Source organism: Euphorbia lathyris, chromosome 2 (genome assembly GCF_963576675.1).
Source record: "Euphorbia lathyris chromosome 2, ddEupLath1.1, whole genome shotgun sequence".
In the NCBI taxonomy this organism is placed as follows: domain Eukaryota; kingdom Viridiplantae; phylum Streptophyta; class Magnoliopsida; order Malpighiales; family Euphorbiaceae; genus Euphorbia; species Euphorbia lathyris.
The window spans coordinates 46188580-46209490 of NC_088911.1; the positions used below are offsets into that span (position 1 = coordinate 46188580).

General features: G+C 36.1%; 1 protein-coding gene and 1 pseudogene across 1 annotated transcript; both read left to right on the top strand.

Annotated features, from left to right (window-relative positions):
• The first annotated feature begins 1823 nt into the window (after positions 1 to 1823).
• On the top strand, positions 1824 to 4143 carry LOC136220393 (polygalacturonase-like). The gene is made up of 4 exons (XM_066008217.1): positions 1824 to 2258; positions 2973 to 3262; positions 3348 to 3576; positions 3925 to 4143. Exons 1-4 carry the CDS (start codon positions 1824 to 1826, stop codon positions 4141 to 4143), a joined length of 1173 nt encoding a protein of 390 aa, XP_065864289.1.
• On the top strand, positions 3739 to 3853 carry LOC136221215 (5S ribosomal RNA; annotated as a pseudogene).
• Positions 4144 to 20911: the final 16768 nt, after the last annotated feature.

Genomic DNA, 20911 nt, shown 5'->3' on the forward strand with positions numbered 1-20911 from the left:
TAATGCAATACTAAATAAAAAAAATACTTTTTTATGGTAATAAATAAAATAGTAACAAAAATATGTACATGTTCACCAATTCAAAAAAATATATGGTTTGGAAATTTTTATGTTGAAGAAATTTAAAATTTTTATTTTTGGAATATAAAGTTTATTAAACTATAAAAGTTATTAAATTAAAATTATTATTAAAATTTCAGGTCGGGCTGGGTTTTGAGACAAATCTCAAGCCCAACCTATTTTATATGCGGGCCTAAGCGGGCTTGGACCGGACCGGGTCTATTACGAAACATATACGTCTCCAGTCTTTGAAGAACGGGCTTGGACGGGTTAGGCGGGCGGGCGGGCTTTTGAACATGTCTAGTCTAGATAGTAGTAGGTTGAGTAAGTGGGTTAAAAATGTAAATGAATCTTCTATTTAATCCAATTTTGCAATTTTTCCATGTATAAATTATAGAGTTTGCTGCAAATGATGGAGAGACGAGACGAACGACTGCTAGTTATTTTTTTTTTCTTTTCTATAACGTGGGGCTCATTGCATTTAAACAATTTCACATCACATGCCTATCTTTGCGCTGCTTATTAATTAGAACTATTATCCATGTTTCGTCCCAACAATTTCTTATGGATTTCTTTATAATTCTAGCAAGTCAAATATGAATGGAAGAATAAAAACATTAAACTATGTTACACAGTTGAATTTGTAATGAAAAATAATCTGTCAATTTTGTTATATATATTATTTTGCAAGAATGATGATGAAACAATTAATAAGCGAAGATGCCGATCATATCATAAGAAATTAAATGAAGAATACAGGATGGAATTAATCTGATATTGTAATAATAAAGACACCTATATAAATCTAATGGATAGGTACCAAAAAGAAAAATAAAATTTAAAAAATTGGGTCTCTCCTTTCATTTTGATTTGATAGCAATGGTGTTATAACATTTTTTAAGCAACCATACACATACCAACACTTGTCCCTTTTCCATTCAATGAATTTTGCAAAGCTAGGTAGTAATTATTTACATGATCCAACCAAACTCAATATAAATGGAATGGCTTTTTCTGGAGACAAATATAAATTCAATGGGTTAATATTATTACATAGATAAAGAGTTCCCATAAAGAAAAAATAGATAATGTGTTATTTTTTAATTTACTTTTAAATATTAGAATTAAATTGAAATTGATCTGTTAATTCAAATTAATGTTAACATTTATTAATGTTTAAAATTATCCTTACATTTTTTATATGTCAGTTCAATTAATAAATATAATAACATTGCAATAGTCTTTTATGATCACGACGCTTCTCATATTTTTACATGTTATATCTTTAATAGAGAATATAATAAAATGACTTATGATTAAATTATCAACCAGAAAAGAACATCAAGATCTATAATATATCCTCATATAATTTTTAATATCACAATTAACCTAAATAGTAAAAAATAAATAGCAAAATTAAATGTAATTATCTACAAATACAATATGAAATCGTAACTAAACAATTGAGTTGACACGATTGTAATTAGGTTATGATTTCACACACCAGTAATCCACTCGACACAAATATAAGACTAACCCGATAATTATCACCCTACTTTCACTTCAATAGGCAATTTGATGTCCACGTACTTATATTTCACATCACCATCATGATAGTATTTTCATTTTTTATCCCTTCTGTTGATGTAGGCATAATAAGACAATCAGAAACACTATAAATACTAGGATTAAGCTTCCCAACAACATAATACACAAATATACCATTCTCTGTCTGTCTCATTCTAATAAAGTCCCTCACAGAAATGGCATATACATTAGCAATGTATGCAATTATTTTCCTTTGCCTTACAACAACATTAGCAATGGCAGCTACAGATGAATACTACAGCATTGTGACATACGGAGCAAAAGCTGATGGTAAAACAGATTCAAGCAAGGCCTTTGTTGCTGCTTGGGAAATAGCTTGTGGGTCTGCAAAACCAGCAACTATTTATGTACCAAATGGGAAATTTTATGTGAGTAAAGTAGCATTCCTTGGTCCTTGTAACAACAATGCTATTCAGTTACGTATAGATGGCACACTTGTTGCTTCTTCTGATTATAGTAGCAGCCTTGAGAATTGGCTAATCTTTGAACATGTTAATGGTGTTACTGTTTCTGGTGGCATTCTTGATGCCCAAGGCACTGGATTGTGGAATTGCAAGGCCTCCGGCAAGACTTGCCCCGCCGGTGCTACGGTAATTAACTTCATTTCATTATCTTCTTAATGAATTCCCCATCTCAAAAGAATCTAGCTTTTAACTATCCAAACTAATAATAAAAACCACTTTTGAGCTTTCAAACCCTGAAATCCCTTTATACCAGCTTCAAGTCCAGGAGGCATTTGAGTGCAGGGTATATAGACAAACTATCAATTTAAGCTTTCGATTCAATTGATTCCTTTATACTCATTAGTTCTCTTACTTACTTAATATAATATAATTAACCTTCTAAGTCCTAGTGACATACACTAGTGGAATAGGCCTTATTGGCTTTGCTCTTTAAGGGCTACTTGCACCGCGTTTTGAAGCAAACCAAAGCTCATGAAGCAAATAACTTGCGGCGGTCTACAGCATGACGCAAGTAAGTTAAAACATGTATAACTTTAAGTAAGTTTAAGTAGTCAATAAATCAATGTATACAAGTTCAATAATCAATAAATAACTTAAAGCAAATTTAATGTGTTAATATGTCACTGTAAACAAGTTTAAAAGGATAACGCAAATATCTCCAAAATTCATTGAGTCAATTAAATTATTTGATAAAGTACAAAATTACCCTCATACATTAACTTCTTTTTTTTATAAAGATCAAGAACATTATGGTTGCCATGTTCTTCCTACCTTCTAAATTAAATTATTCAGACTTGCTATTATAATTAATATATATATTATTCAAATTTGCATGTGCAGTCACTTGAATTCACCAATTCAAACAACATTACAATCAGCAACTTAGCATCAGTAAATAGCCAGAAGTTTCACATCGTCATAAACGAATGCAACAATGTAAAAATACAAGGAGTCAAAATCTCAGCGGCCGGAAACAGCCCCAATACAGACGGAATTCATGTTGCAGGATCAAATAGTGTCACTATTCTGAGTTCTAAGATAGGGACAGGTGATGACTGTATATCAATCGGTCCAGCTACCTCTAATATGTGGGTTCAAAATGTTGCTTGTGGACCTGGCCACGGAATCAGGTATTTAATTTTAAATATATATACCAATTAACATTTAATTATAATGTTTAAGATGATTAATTAATAATTAAATATCATGCTACAGCATAGGAAGTTTAGGCAAGGTTCTTGAAGAAGATGGGGTGCAAAATGTGACAGTGACAACCAGTACATTCACAGGTACACAAAATGGAGTGAGAATCAAAACATGGGGAAGACAAAGTAACAGTTTTGTAAAGAACATTCTTTTCCAACATGTTGTAATGGTAAATGTTGAGAATCCCATTATAATTGACCAAAATTACTGCCCTGATAACAACAATTGCCCTGGTCAGGTAGGCCTATTTCTAATTCAAATAGTACATACAAATTAATGATTAATACAACAACAACAACAACAACAAAGCCTTAGTCCCGAAATGATTCGGGGTCGGCTAACATGAACCATCATATAAAACCGTGAAAATCAAGTCGTGTCAGCGACACAGATTCGCTCCCGGTGCAATCATACCAGCACTAATGCACCGGATCCCATCAGAACTCCGAAGCTAAACGTGCTTGGGCGAGAGTAGTACTAAGATGGGTGACCTCTTGGGAAGTCTTGCACCCCCAAACTTTTAAATTAATGATTAATCTCTGGGTTAATTAATTTGTATTAAATGTAATTTATGGACATGAAACAGGAATCTGGAGTTAAAATTAGCGATGTGAAATACCAAGATATTCATGGATCATCGGCGACGGAAGTAGCAGTGAAATTAGATTGTAGTAAGAAGTATCCGTGTTCTGGGATAAACTTACAGGATATAAAATTCACATACAAAAATCAATCTGCAGAAGCGTCATGTAATAATGCTGGTGGAACTGCTTCTGGCTATCTTCAGCCCGCAAGCTGTTTGTAAAGGAATATTAATTAATTCATCCATTAATATTTAACCATAGGAAATGTAGAAATATTGTATATATACTATAAGGTGTGTACATTTAAAATATTATTCTGGGAAAAATTATGTACAAGGTTAAGATACTATATATAATGCATCCATATATGTTCTTTTTTTAAGTAAAAAACAATTAATTTCAAATAATATAAAATGATAGTGGTAATAATAATAAATGAAAAACAAAGTGATAAAGAAAAACAAATGAGGAGACATTGAACTAATTAGACCATCGCCTAATTTGATTTTGTTGCATTTCACATTTGTTGCAATTTGTATTCTGGAACTGTCAAATTAAGTTTGATTTGAAGTTTTGTACTCTTTGAATACCATAAATAGCATTACAAAAATGTTAAGTGAGATGAAGAGGAAGATGTAGAGAAATAGAAAAAAAAAAAATCTTATATATTTAGAGCAAAAGAAAAATAGAGTGTTTTAGGTATAGAATTTATTAAAAGAAAAAATTGGGTTTAATGTTTTATAAATTCGTTTATAAATGGTTGCTTCAATAATAAAAAATTTCATTCCTCTAATAATCAATGTAAAATTGGCCAAATCACGTAAACATTGTATCGTTTTGACAAGACGTTAACATTATATTTTGAGGGTGTTTGTTTCAGCTTTTCGGATGAGCGTTTAGCGTTTCACTCCAAACCGCAGGAAATATAGCGTTTGGTTAGGTTTAGATAACCGCAGCGTTTAGCATTTTTTCTGGAAAATGCAGCGTTTTGGAGCGTTTCACGAAAAGCTCATATTTGGAGCTATTACAGTAAAGAAAACGAAAAGCCATTTACAAGGAAGAATGAAGCTCGAAGGAAGGAGAAGAAGGAAAGAAACCTTTGAAGTCTCAAAGGATTTAAGTTTACGTATTGGGAAGTGATAAGACTTCAATCTATCTGACTCAAATACAAAATAAACCAAAGCTAAATGACCTTTCACTTAACCAAGGGTAAGTTGGTCTTTTCGCAGACCTTAAGGGTATCTTAGACTTTTACTCAACCTTGGAGCCTTCTAGAAGAGCCTCATCTCCTTGTGATGGACACTACCTCATACAAACACCTCTTAAAGAGATCATCACCATTCATCATTTCCAGATTTGATCAATGGTGATGATTCTCACACTTGTCTTGTCCTTTTATGCTTAATCCCCAAGTTTACTTGCTCCATACACCTAGTGACATTATAAATGTAATAGTTAGCAAGAGTTTATTTTAATGAGAAATTAAGGAATAATTATTTTTCTTGACTCATTCAATTTAACATGGTATCAGAGCAAAATTTCCTCTAAAAATTCTCACCTTTGATGCAATATGGCTACTCCGGTGATCACATCCAATAGCCCCTACCACCTGACCCAAAATGAAACTCCAGCCCTTGCATTGGTGTCGCAAGTCCTCACCGGGCCAAACTACCATTAGTGGTCACGAGCAGTCAAGGTAGCCCTTATGTCGAAAATAAGTTCCCTTTCGTCGACGGCACCATCAAAGCTCCGGCACTCGATGATATTATGTACACCCAATGGGAAAGGTGTAATAATATGGTCATGTCGTGGATCCATCATGCACTGTCACCTTCTATAGCCCGAAGCATCATGTGGCTCGATAAGGCAGATCAAGTCTGGGCAGACCTGAAGGAACGATTTGCACAAACAGATTCAATCAGAATACTGGAGCTACGCAGGGAAATACATAATCTAAAACAAGGAAATGGCAACGTTTCAGATTATTATACCTGCTTGAAGATCCTCAACGACGAGCTCATGAATTTGAGACCAATGCCGAAATGCACCTGCAGGCAGACGTGCAGTTGTGATGCCTTCAAAATCCTCCGCGACCAGCAAGACGCAGACCAAGTCATCACTTTCCTCCAAGGACTGAACGACTCTTACTCTACAATCTGTTCGCAGATTCTTTTGATCGAGCCCTTACCCTCACTTAACAAAGCTTTCGCTTTGGCCACCCAGCACGAACGGCAAATAGGTCTTGCACCTGTCAAAAACAACGATGGAAATGAAAGCAACACATTCGCAGGCTTCACCAACACTCAGAATAGACAAAACAACAGGCCAAACAACTCAAGGTATAATACTCGCAAGACAAATGGCAAAGCTTCATCATTGTGTACATATTGTGGCAATACAGGTCACACGGAGGAAATATGTTTCAAGAAACACGGATACCCACCGAACTATGGCAATAGAAACAAAAGCTCCTTTCAGAACAAACCAGCCAAAAGCTAATGCAACAATGAACCAGAACAGAGACTGCGGGGACTCAGGAGAGGAGGATAACGGGCAACCTAACACAGAATCTTTTTCCCTCACCAAAGAGCAGTACAACACGCTGGTATCCCTATTGCCACAGAAGCCTTAAGTGAAAGCTCCGGCCTCGGGTAGCAGTGTCAACACCTTTGTTAAAGGAGAAACTTCTGGTAAAGCCCTAAATCCTAACTCTGCATCATCATATTGGATAATAGACACCGGGGCTGCAGATCACATCATTTGTGACACCAAATCATACAGTTCATATACCGAGATAGACAAATGTTGGGTGAACTTGCCAAACGGAGAAAGGGTAAAGGCTCAGTACATAGGCACAGTGATTCTTAGCTCACAACTTATCTTGCATAATGTGTTATGCATACCTTCCTTTGATTATAACTTAATCTCAACCAGCAAACTATTGGATACAGGGAAATTATGCATAGTAATAACTGGTTCAGTATGTGCCATACAGGACACAACAAGTTGGAAGAGGATTGGCTTGGCTAGAGAACACGAAGACTTATATTACTTAGAGTACCCAGTACCTAGTTTCCATTCCGTTTTTTCAATCAAAGCCGATGTATGGCACTTACGTTTTGGCCATCCCTCTTACGAGCGATTAAAAGGCCTAAACTTATCTTGTAATGATTTTGATTCCCTAAAGGCAATACCATGCGACATTTGTTAAAGATCCAAACAGAAAAAACAGCCATTTTCATTGAGCCATAGCACAGCAAAGAAATGTTTTGATTTAATCCATGCCGACATTTGGGGTCCAGTAAGAGAATCACACTCTAACAAGCATTATTTCTTAACAATATTTGACGATCATAGCAGGTATACATGGATCATATTAATGCAAAACAAAGGTGAAGCAAGCGATGCACTGCGTTGTTTTTGCAAATATATCAACAATCAATTCGGCAAAAATGTCAAAACAATCAGAACAGACAATGGGCCAGAGTTCATCATGAAGGATTTCTATGCCATAAACGGTATCATTCACCAAACATCCTGCCCCGAGACACCACAACAAAATGGCAGAGTAGAAAGAAAGCATCTTGACATCATGAACACTACTAGAGCACTCATGTTTCAAAGTTGCCTACCCAAAGAATACTGGTCAGAAGCAGCCAGTCATGCTGTTTTCCTTATAAACAGATTACCCTCGACACCTCTTCAGGGACAGACACCGTATGAACGCATATATGGTGAAAAATACAACCTAGAAGACCTTAAGGTTTTTGGTTGTTTGGCTTACGCCTCGTCACTTGACCGGCACAAGACCAAATTCACAGACAGAGCAATCAAATGCGTCTTCCTAGGCTACAGACTTGGCATCAAAGGCTTCAAGTTGCTAAATTTAACAACTAACGATATTTTCTTTTCCAGGAATGTCAAGATTTTTGAACAACATTTTCCTTTTAGCAATCAAACAGCAATCACATCATACTGCAGTGAAGAGGAACTGGACACTATACATTTGGCATCTATACAAGATGATGAGATTGACACAGAGGAGGATCATACATTGCAAGACACAATACAGCATGTTGACATCACACAAGCACAAGAGAACTAAGGCACAACAGATATAACAACAGGCATCACAACAAATGAGCAACCACAGAACACAACAGGCCGGCCCCGACGGGACAAACAGCCCCCATCCTATTTAAAAGATTATCACCTGGCCTTGATACAAGGCTCTGCCTTGCCTTGCCCCACAAACTCGCCCCATATTCTTTCAAAGTATCTCTCATTACGAAAGGTTGTCTCCCACAAAACGCATTTTTTCAATCAACCTCGCATGTCATAAAGAACCTGCAAATTATACAGAGGCAAAGTCAATTGCAGAATGGCAACAGGCTATGAAAAGGGAGCTTGATGCTCTCAACGACAACCACACATGGGATCTCACCATCTTACCTAAGGGAAAGCGAGCTATCGGATGTAGATGGGTATACAAGGTGAAGCATAAAGCCGATGGTAGCATTGCTCGTTTCAAGGCCCGCCTAGTAGCCAAAGGCTACTCACAGCAAGAAGGAGTGGACTTTACTGCTACTTTTGCACCTGTAGCCAAATTCACAACCATTAGAGCAGTTCTAGCCATTGCAGTATCAAAAGATTGGTATATTCACCAGCTCGATATAGACAACGCATACCTACATGGAGACCTCGACGAAGATGTATACATGCAGTTGCCTCTGGGGATGGTTCCCGACGACCCGCATCAGGTTTGCAAACTCAAAAAATCCCTCTATGGCCTCCGGCAGGCGGGCCGCCAATGGAATTCCAAACTTACAGCCACAGTCAGGCACATGGGTTTTATTCAGTCCACCGCTGATCCCTCTCTTTTCACCAAGCATGAAGGTGAACACACCACACTTTTACTCATTTACGTCGATGATGTTATTTTGACAGGGACCAACATGCACATGAAAGACCTTGGCAACCTTCATTACTTCCTTGGCTTCGAATTTGTTCGGAACAAGCAGGGACTCCACATGTCACAAAGAAAGTATGCATTAGAATTATTACAAGAAATGGATTTTCTAGCATGCAAACCGGCATCCTCACCGGCACTACCAAATCACAAACCACCCCCAAACACATATCTCATCCCAGACATTACATCATACAGAAAAATAATAGGCAAGCTGTTATATCTCACCCGACATATCATACATCGTAAATCAACTTTCCCAACACCTTAACCAGCCAAATACAGATGATCAGAACAGAGTTCACAGAATATTACGATACCTTAAGGGGACTGTTGGCTTAGGTGTCTTTTTTCCTGCATGCAACGATCTACAGCTTCAAGCTTTCACGGATTCCGATTGGGCCACCTGCCCGGAGACCAGAAAGTCTATTACCGGCTACGCCGTCTTCCTCGGCACTTCCTTCGTCTCCTGGAGATCTAAGAAACAAAATATTGTATCTCGATCATCCTCGGAAGCCGAATATAGGGCCATGGCGTCCACTTCTTGCGAGATCCACTAGATTTGAAATCTTCTCAAAGATCTCCGCCTCCCCCCAACCACCGCCTCTTTGCTTTTTTGTGATAACACCTCCGCCATGGACATCGCACAGAACCCTGTGTTTCACGAACGAACAAAGCACATTGACATCGACTGCCATGTGATTCGAGAACGAGTTCAGGCCGGATTCATCCGTCTCATGCCAATCTCCTCATCCTTACAGCTTGCGGATCTTTTTACAAAGGCTCAACATTCACCGCACCTTCGTTTTCTCATTGACAAACTTGGCTTGAAGAATCCCTATCAAGTCTAGTTTGAGGGAGGCTATTACAGTAAAGAAAACGAAAAGCCATTTACAAGGAAGAATGAAGCTCGAAGGAAGGAGAAGAAGGAAAGAAACCTTTGAAGTCTCAAAGGATTTAAGTTTACGTATTGGGAAGTGATAAGACTTCAATCTATCTGACTCAAATACAAAATAAACCAAAGCTAAATGACCTTTCACTTAACCAAGGGTAAGTTGGTCTTTTCGCAGACCTGAAGGGTATCTTAGACTTTTACTCAACCTTGGAGCCTTCTAGAAGAGCCTCATCTCCTTGTGATGGACACTACCTCATACAAACACCTCTTAAAGAGATCATCACCATTCATCATTTCCAGATTTGATCAATGGTGATGATTCTCACACTTGTCTTGTCCTTTTATGCTTAATCTCCAAGTTTACTTGCTCCATACACCTAGTGACATTATAAATGTAATAGTTAGCAAGAGTTTATTTTAATGAGAAATTAAGGAATAATTATTTTTCTTGACTCATTCAATTTAACAGGAGCTTTTCATAAACAGCTATTTGTAGTTATTTGTTATTGACAAAATTATCCTTCTTATTTCTATAAAATATGTTTATTTTTACATTATTTATATTTCTACAACATAATTACTGGAAGAATAAGGTTTTGGTGCGTTCAATAAATTTTTTACTTTTTATATAGATTATTTTTATTAATTTGTGTAACACATTTTTTATTTTATAATAGGATAAGATATAAAAATACCCCAACATTTATAGCTAGGAGCAATTTTACCTTAACGTCTAAAATGGTGCAATTATAATTCTAATGTTGGCAGTCAAAAGCAATTTTACTCCTAACATTGACAAGTTAGGTCAATTTGATAAATAATTTATTAAACTGTCTTCTTAGTCATGAATATTGTCATCTACCCTCTACATGTGCACCATTTTATCATCGTAAGTAACATATCACAAACATATGATTAGACGTGATTTTTTTAAGAAAATAAAAAAAATATATTTTCTTTTGTACGAGTTGGACAAAAAAAAATTCAAATATTTCACCGAATTTATAAATATTAATTATCAATTTTATTATTTAATCACAAAAAAAAATATATGAAATCTCTTTTTGAAAACTACTGGTATGTACAATTGGTGTAGAATAAGAAATAAAATAACTATGTTTTCTAATAATATCTGAAATCAACCCAACTTGTCAATGTTATGGGTAAAATTGCTAATTAGTTGTCAGCGCTATGGGTCAAATTACACCATTCTAGATGTTAAGAGTAAAATTATTCCTAGTTGTAAATGTTATGAGCAGTTTTTCACATTTGTCCTTTTATAATTTCATCACTGATTAATTTAAAATATGTCCATTTTAGATATTTTAAATCCGAACAGTAACCGTTTAATATAATTTTACCAAACACTAGTAATTAAACAGCTAATAACAAACAGCTAACAGCAACCGCTAATAGCTTACTGCAACTGCAAACAGCTAACAGCAACCACAACAGCTGTTAGCTAACAGCTGAACCAAACAGGCCATTTAAATTGGCCTATAATTGTTTTTGAAATATCAAACTTATCTAATAAACATCTGATTCGATCTCAATTTCTAATAATTTTCAGAGAAATTTTATTTTGCGCCGAGTATACCAACTCATAGTATGATGCTGGTTCAATAAAAATTAGACCACTGTTAATTTAAGAATTAAAATTAAAAATTAATTACTAGAAAACAGATAACCCATTATGTCTTCTGTATCCCCATTATGTCTCCTTCAACCTCTTTCATATTGAGTTTGTTTTTGCAGCAACTATATACTCTGGAATCAATTGTTTAGTTTTGATGATGTTTACTACTATTACTCATGGATCCAATTGTTTTGTTTGGATAATGTATAGTTAACCATTAAATAGTATAATTTATAAACCCAAATTATCAGCTGATATCCCGAACATCTTCAACAGGGGCGGATACAGGAGGGGGCTTGGGCCCCTCCGGCCGCCGGAACTTCCATGGTTACGTGTAGTTTTAGCCCCCTAATATTAGTAATAGTCTATATAGATTTTATGTAGTAATATTTCATTTTTTAAAGGTAGATGAGATGGTTAAAAACACTTACTTTTTTTTAAAAGGTCGTACGTTCAATTCCCCCCAACCTCAATTTATTTTAGAAAGTGTTTATTTATTTAAATTTTATTTTTCAATAATTATAATACTATGTACCATTATTAATTTATTTATTTTCATAACACTTTTGAACTCATTTTTATTATGTCTTTTCGATTAAAAAAATAATTTCTTATTTTTAAAACTCAAACAACTGAATTTCTAAATTAAATTTTAAAATTTTAAAACTAAAAATAAAAAAAATGTAAAAATGTTATAATTTTTTTTAGAAACTAGCATTGAACTAATAAAAAAAATTAAATATATCTCATTATGTGTTAAGCTTGTCCAAAATTCAAAATTTCAATATTTTGGATCTATTAGGTACTCCATAAATCAAAATTTCTAATTTTTTTTAGGTCTGTCTAAATCCAAATTTCTAATTTTTTTGGTCTGTTAGGCCTCCATAAATCCAAATTATTAATTTTTTTTTTTGCCTGGTAGGCCATTTCAAATCAAATTTTTTAATTTTTTTACATGTTCAGCCCTCCCTAAATCCTTTTTTTTACTATTAGAACTATTAAACGAAATCTAGCTTAATTTTGAGAAATTGTACATTAATACTTAAAATTTGTTCTTGACCATTCAAATTAAAACACGCATATATAAAAAAACAAATTAAGCAAGTTCGATTTAGCAATTTTTTTCCCCAAACGCACATGTAAAATCGCCCCCCAACCGAGTAATCCTGTATTCGTCACTGATCTTCAACACAAACATGCTCACCATCGCACTAGCCAAAATCTCAAACCCTTGCAAAGAAAAAACTCCGGCCATAAAAGATCCACAAATCCGACATAATCATCGCTGATAAAGGATAGTCTCCTCCGATTCCTAAACCCAAAAAGAATCGGAAAAACCCCAAACTCACCAAAACGCAATTTCTCGTTCTGCAAAACGAAAATCCATAACCTATGGAGCAAATCACCATTAACATCAATGCTAATCCATAAATGTTTCGCCTTCCTCTCCGATCACCTAACCTTCTGAAAACGACCTGACAAATCGTCATTCTAAGAAACATCGTGCTGATCATGACGGCGAGGATGTAGGTTTTGATTTGGTACTTTTTAGATTCATATTCGTAGTAAATCCGACCATTGAGTTTCATGATTATTGAGATGCAGAAGATAACGGTGAAGAGTCCCACGCCACCGACCATAATTGTAGGGTATGAAAGAGGCCGAAGGAGATAAGGATATATGTTATGTGTTTTCTAATAATTAATTTTTAATTATTTAATTATTTAACACTTGTCTAATTTTTATTGGGCCAGGCATACCACATCTGATACAGATTGAAAGCGATAAATGAAGGTTTTAATCGTAAACCAACAAAGAGGTTCTTCTCTAGCTAAACTAGAAAGAGTGAATCCCAATATAACAAGGTATAAACCTTTGTTCTCAAAGAGAATGATTTTAGATTGATAAAAGTTTCCCTATCCTTATAAAAGTGGGGGTTTAAATACATCCCCTAATGATGATAAAGACCAGGACTATCCCTACTAGGATTACAACAAAGCGGTAGACAAAAGGGTAAAATAGGTAACACGCCCAGACAATTCGTACAGAGGTGCAGGTACGGAATGTCAGGGTGGTTGGTGATTTACTTCGTGAGGAAGTAAGCTTGGGGATCCGCCTAGGAATAGAAGTTGATACGCCCTCTCTTATAATCTGATATCCGCCCCTCTCGTATACACCTGGATCCGTTCCACTTGTGCATCCCTAGGATCCGCCCTAATAGGTGCTTGCGTTGCTTGTGTGGTATGTGGCGTCGGAGGATCCGCCAGGGCGTGTTTGGGCGGTGGCCCTAGTTAGGATGTCCGCATCATTCTCTCCTTCTTTAAAGGAGCAGGGCGCTGACTTGCTCGTGTCCAGAGGGCCATCCGGTTTCCACGGGCTGAGGTCACGGACGTTGAAAGCTGGTGACATTTTACCAAGCCAATTTGGCAATGCTACATGTTAGGCATTGGTATTGATCTTCTTGGTGACTTTATATGGCCCGTATTTCCTAGGTCGAAGTTTACTGTTTGGGGCATTGGCGAGTCTCTCTTTATCCAAATATACCATAACCTCATCCCCAACTTCAAACTGTAGGTCCCTGCTGATGTGATATCAAAAGCACAAGAGCATGGAACAAAGGAGCTTGGAGTTAAGGAGCCTAGTAGAAGCATGAGGGATCCATTGGAGCTGTCAATTGGACCTATGACGAAGAATCGTGCAAAGAAAGACCAACAAATGCTTAATGGACTCATCTTGAGCTTCTTTAAACAAGGAATGAATTCTAGCGAAGTCATTAAAGATGGTGTGTTTTTGTGTTGTATCCAAGCCCAAGCCCATAATAGTGATATGTAAAAAGGTTGATCATATTTTAAGAGAAGCTTTGGACTTGCATGTGTTTGGCATGTGCAAAACCCATTGGGACTCATTAAAATTAATGCTATAACCTTATAGGTTTGATTGGGCTTATTTCTAGCTAATTAAAAGGCCCAAATAATGTTAATTAGTGGGCTGAAATTGGGCTCTAAAGGACAAAAACGAATTTAATGTTTTTCCTTGTCTAATTAGGATTTCTTTTACCTTGGTGCACTAGGATTCAACTTCCTTTTTAGTTTAGGTTTAGGTTTATTTTGTAGCCTATATAAAGGCTTGTATTCTTCATTATTTTCATCAATCAGAAATCAATATTTTTATGAACAAAAGTTCTTCTTTTCCTTTGGGAATTATTTTCAATCCGGGATTGAATTCTTTATTGTGAGCTTGAGAGACCGGGTCATCATTCTTGCAATATTATCTTGATCGTGAACAAGTATTTTGGTAAGGTACTTGTGAATCGCCAAACACTCAGGTTCCAATTTAATTATTCGAAGGTGTAAGGTCAGATCTCCTTTCATTGTCTTTAATTCTTTGGGATTGGTTTGTTATCACCAATTTATGTTTGTTATTTGATTCTATTAATTCCTTAAGATAGATCGGGAAAACTTGTTGATTTGGTTATTATCTCTTTTTCATAACCAATATCACATCAATTGGTATCAGAGCTTTGGCTCTTAAGGAATTTGTTGTTTTTGTTTTGTTTGTCGAAATTAAAAAAAAAAAAAAAAATTACCCCAATCTAGAGTCTTTAATTATTGATCGAGTTCCTCATATCTTTGCATCTAGTTATTTAGGTTCTTAGTTGTAGCGAACTGATTATTTTTGGATTCTATTCTTACTAGCCAAACCCATTTATGTGTGTGAATTTCTTCAATTTTTTTTTTGCATGCTAAATCATTAGTGCAAGTTTAATTTGTTAATCAATTCCAATCTAGTTTAAAAAAAAAGGAAAAAAAAAAGAAAAAAAAAAGGAAAAAAAAAGAGGAAAAAAAAGGAAAAAAAAAAGGAAAAAAAAAAAAAATCGGCTCATTGTTTGTACTAAAGTTACAAGTTTTCTAGAATTTGCATGCTAAACACACATTCTTAAAATTTCTTTCAAACATTTGTCTCTTCTTCGAAAATCGTCTTTTATTCTATTCTTAGTGTGCTAAACTTTGGTTATCGTTACAATATTAGTCTTCTTTGCTTCTAGTTTCTGCTCTACTTTATTTTGTCATTCTTTTGCTTCATTGGCATTTATATTACCCGAGATAATCCTTGTGATTTATCAAGATAATATAAAAGAGTGATTGAACCGGTTGTGAGGTACTTCTTTTACTTTCTTTTTCTTCTTTTCTTGCTTTAGACTAGATTTCACTTTTCTTTCATTCTTTATATATTTTGTCATGTCTAACGAACCTAAAAAGGACAACGTTAACGATGTTGATTCTAAAGAATGGCAACAAGCTATTGTAGGTGAGATGAAGAGGTTAGGGGCTATTGTGGCTGATTTGGTTTCAAACCAAAAGAAATCAAGCCAAAAGAAAGGAGGACGCGGGAGATTGAATTTTGATGATGAACTATCCGAGTCTGAAGAGGAGGAGCAGTTTGGATACCGAAAAAGGGGTAACGATCGAAAAGATAGTAATCTTAATGCTATCAAACTTAAAATGCCTACTTTTCGAGGAGCTAGTGACCCAGAGGCGTATCTTGATTGGGTACGAAAGGTTGAAACAATCTTTGACATACATGAGTATTCCGAGGAGAAGAAGGTGAAACTTGTAGTATCCGAACTAACTGAATATGCGGCTGTTTGGTGGGACCAATTAAAGCGCACAAGAAAAAGAGATGGTGATGAACCCATAAGAACATGGGGTGAATTGAAGAAGGTCATGAAAAAGAGATTTGTGCCGGCTCACTATTATAAGGAGTTGTTGAAAGAACTCCAATCCCTGTCTCAAGGTAACCAATCTGTTGAAGATTATCACAAACAATTGGAGATGGCACTAATCCGAGCTGATATACAAGAAGATGAGGAAGCTACCATGGTTAGATTTCTCATGGGAATGAAGAGGGAGATTCGCAACCCTCTTGAGCTACAAACTTATTTCCACATGGACGAGATGCTCCATAAAGCGATAAAAATTGAGAGACAACTTCAAGAGGTTGAGAAAGGGAGATCAAAGTTCAAAGGCACTACTTCCACTCCATGGAAGTCAGATCCAAGAGGTAATTTCAAAACTAAATCTGAATTTAGCTCTAAAAGTGACCAAACGCCTCAGGTTGATTCAAAAGCATTTGGGAAGTTGCAAATTGGTGGAACTACTCCAAAATACAAAACTACTGAAAAACCCACAAGAACTCATGAAATTGTGTGTTTTAAGTGCCAAGGGAGAGGGCACTATGCAAGAGAGTGTTCGAATCAAAAGGCGATGGTTATGAAGCATGGTGAGTTAATATCCAAAAGTGAGTCCGAACATGAATCAGATGATATGCCCACCTTAGAAGATTGTAGTGATATAGAAGAGGTGGATAGTAAAGGAGGACATGGAGTTAACTTAGTCACTCGTAGAACATTGAAGATGGGAGTGAGTGGTGACATTGAGCAACGAGAGCACATCTTTCATGCTCATTGCAACATACTTGGAAAAACATGCTTACTAATTATTGATGGAGGAAGTTGTTGCAACGTGGTAAGCAATGTGTTAGCAAGCCGATTAGGGATATCAACAATTCCACATCCCAATCCTTATCGGTTACAATGGTTGAATGATAGTAACGAACTCAAAGTTACTAAACAGGTGCTTCTGAACTTTTCTATTGGTTCTTTTTCTGATGAGGTATTATGTGATGTAGTACCTATGCAAGCATGTCATGTGTTATTGGGGAGGCCTTGGCAATTCGATCGATCAGCACTACATCATGGTCGAACAAATAAATTTACTATTGCTAAGGATGGGAAGAAGTATATTTTGCCACCTTTATCACCTGCTGAAGTGTTTGAAGATCAGCTCTACATGCAAAGAATGTTACAAGAACAATCTGTGAGAAGGGAAAAGGTTAAGGCGAGAGAAAATAAGAGTGATAAAATCAGTGAGGGTGTGAAGAGAGAAGAGGTGAGTGAAAAGGCATTAGTGAGGTCGAGAAATGAGGGTGAGAGGAGAGAAAAAGAGAGGAGCATTAACAAAAGCCAAAATCTATCTTTATATGCTAAATTGAGGGATGTAAAGCAAGCTGATTTTGAAAACAAAAATTTATTATTATTTTATTGTAAGAGTTTTTGTTTATCTTCTGTAAGTCAGTCTAACCTTCCTTCTAGTATTTCCCCTCTTTTGCAGGAATTCAAGGATTTATTCCCCGAAGAGATGCCTAATAAGTTACCCCCGATTCGAGGAATTGAGCATCAAATTGACTTTGTTCCCGGAGCACAAATTCCAAATCGACCAGCCTATAGAAGTAACCCTGAGGAGACAAAAGAACTACAAAGGCAAGTCGAGGAACTAATGGCAAAAGGGTTGATTCGTGAATCTATGAGTCCGTGTGCTGTACCAGTCATCCTAGTACCAAAGAAAGATGGAACTTGGCGGATGTGCATCGATTGTAGAGCCGTCAATAAAATCACGGTAAAGTATCGTCATCCTATCCCTAGGTTAGATGATATGTTGGATGAATTAAATGGGGCTGTTATTTTCACTAAAATAGATCTTAAGAGTGGGTACCATCAGATTCGCATGTCATTAGGAGATGAATGGAAAACGGCTTTTAAGACTAAGCATGGTTTATATGAGTGGTTAGTTATGCCTTTCGGTTTAACAAATGCACCTAGTACTTTCATGAGATTAATGAATCATGTTTTGAGAGAGTTTATAGGTAAATTTGTTGTTGTTTATTTTGATGACATTCTTATCTATTCTAAATCTGAGGCAGAACACATAGAACATGTTAAGGTTGTATTAGATGTTTTGAGAGAACAGAAATTGTACGCTAACCTTTCTAAGTGCTCATTTTGCATGGAGAAAGTTGTGTTTTTGGGTTTTATTGTTTCAGCACAAGGAGTTTCTGTTGATATTGAAAAGGTGAAAGCCATTCAAGAGTGGCCAACGCCAAATTCAGTTACCGAGGTGAGGAGCTTTCATGGCTTGGCGAGTTTCTACAGGAGGTTTGTGAAGAACTTCAGTACCATTGCCGCACCACTAACCGAGGTAATAAAAAAGAATGTTGGCTTTAAGTGGGGCAAAGCACAAGAGGATGCTTTTGAGATGCTTAAGGCAAGACTAACTTCTGCCCCCGTTTTAGCACTTCCAAACTTTGATAAATCGTTTGAAATTGAGTGTGATGCGTCGGGAGTAGGGATTGGTGCTGTTTTAATGCAAGAGGGTCGACCTATAGCCTTCTTTAGTGAAAAACTTAGTGGTGCAACCTTAAACTATCCCACTTATGATAAAGAACTCTATGCATTAGTTAGGGCTTTGCAAATGTGGCAACATTATTTATGGCCTAAAGAGTTTGTGATCCACACCGATCATGAATCCTTGAAACATCTTAAGGGTCAACAAAAATTGAACCGAAGACATGCCAAGTGGGTGGAATTTATAGAGACGTTTCCTTATGTGATTAAGTATAAGCAAGGGAAGGAAAACGTAGTTGCTGATGCATTAAGTAGGAGAGTTAGCTTATTGAATGTGATGCATGCTAAGTGTTTAGGATTTGAGTATATCAAAGAATTATATGTTGATGATCTAGACTTTGCATCTATTTATAAAGCTTGTGAACTTACTGCTTTTGGAAAATTTTATAGACATGAGGGCTACTTATTTAGAGATAATCGATTATGCATGCCTAAATGTTCACATAGAGAATTTCTTGTGAGGGAAGCCCACGGTGGAGGCTTGATGGGGCATTTTGGGGTTGCTAAGACTTTGGACATGATTTCTGAACATTTCTTTTGGCCTCATATGAAACGTGATGTGGAAAGAATATGTGCTAGTTGTATTAATTGTAAGAAAGCTAAGTCTAGAGTTATGCCTCATGGTTTATACACTCCATTACCTGTGCCGAATGAACCTTGGACTGCTATATCCATGGATTTTGTGATGGCTTTACCTAGGTCTAAGAGAGGTAATGATTCCATATTTGTGGTTGTAGATCGCTTTTCTAAGATGGCACATTTCATACCATGCCATAAAACTGATGATGCTATTAATATTGCTAACTTGTTCTTTAGAGAGGTTGTTCGTCTGCATGGGATGCCAAAGAGAATAGTTAGTGATAGAGATCCTAAGTTTTTAAGCTATTTTTGGAAGACTTTGTGGAATAAATTGGGGACTAAACTGTTGTTTTCTACTTCTTGTCACCCTCAAACTGATGGTCAAACCGAAGTAGTAAATAGAACTTTAGGACAACTTCTTAGGGCAGTTATTCAAAAGAATCTTAAGTCATGGGAAGAATGCCTACCATTTATTGAGTTCGCTTATAATAGGGCTATACATTCATCTACTAACTTCTCACCATTTGAAATTGTTTATGGTTTTAATCCTTTGACACCATTAGACTTGATCCCTTTGCCTGTTGATGAAAGGAAAAGTTTAGATGGAAAGAAAAAGGCAGAAATGGTGCTTAAGTTACATGAACAAGTGAAACAACAACTGGAGAAGAAGAATGAGCATTATGCAAAGCAAGCTAACAAGGGTCGACAATGTGTTCTATTTGAACCCGGTGATTGGGTGTGGTTGCATATGCGCAAGGAAAGGTTCCCCGCTCAGAGAAAATCAAAGCTACATCCTAGAGGCGATGGTCCATTTCAAGTAGTCGCACGAATTGGGGATAATGCCTACAAGCTCGACTTGCCAGGTGAGTATAGTGTGCATGCAACTTTTAATGTGGCTGATTTATCTTTGTTTGACGTAGGAGATGAAGATTTGAGGACAAATCCTTTTCAAGAGAGAGGGAATGATGTGATATCAAAAGCACAAGAGCATGGAACAAAGGAGCTTGGAGTTAAGGAGCCTAGTAGAAGCATGAGGGATCCATTGGAGCTGTCAATTGGACCTATGACGAAGAATCGTGCAAAGAAAGACCAACAAATGCTTAATGGACTCATCTTGAGCTTCTTTAAACAAGGAATGAATTCTAGCGAAGTCATTAAAGATGGTGTGTTTTTGTGTTGTATCCAAGCCCAAGCCCATAATAGTGATATGTAAAAAGGTTGATCATATTTTAAGAGAAGCTTTGGACTTGCATGTGTTTGGCATGTGCAAAACCCATTGGGACTCATTAAAATTAATGCTATAACCTTATAGGTTTGATTGGGCTTATTTCTAGCTAATTAAAAGGCCCAAATAATGTTAATTAGTGGGCTGAAATTGGGCTCTAAAGGACAAAAACGAATTTAATGTTTTTCCTTGTCTAATTAGGATTTCTTTTACCTTGGTGCACTAGGATTCAACTTCCTTTTTAGTTTAGGTTTAGGTTTATTTTGTAGCCTATATAAAGGCTTGTATTCTTCATTATTTTCATCAATCAGAAATCAATATTTTTATGAACAAAAGTTCTTCTTTTCCTTTGGGAATTATTTTCAATCCGGGATTGAATTCTTTATTGTGAGCTTGAGAGACCGGGTCATCATTCTTGCAATATTATCTTGATCGTGAACAAGTA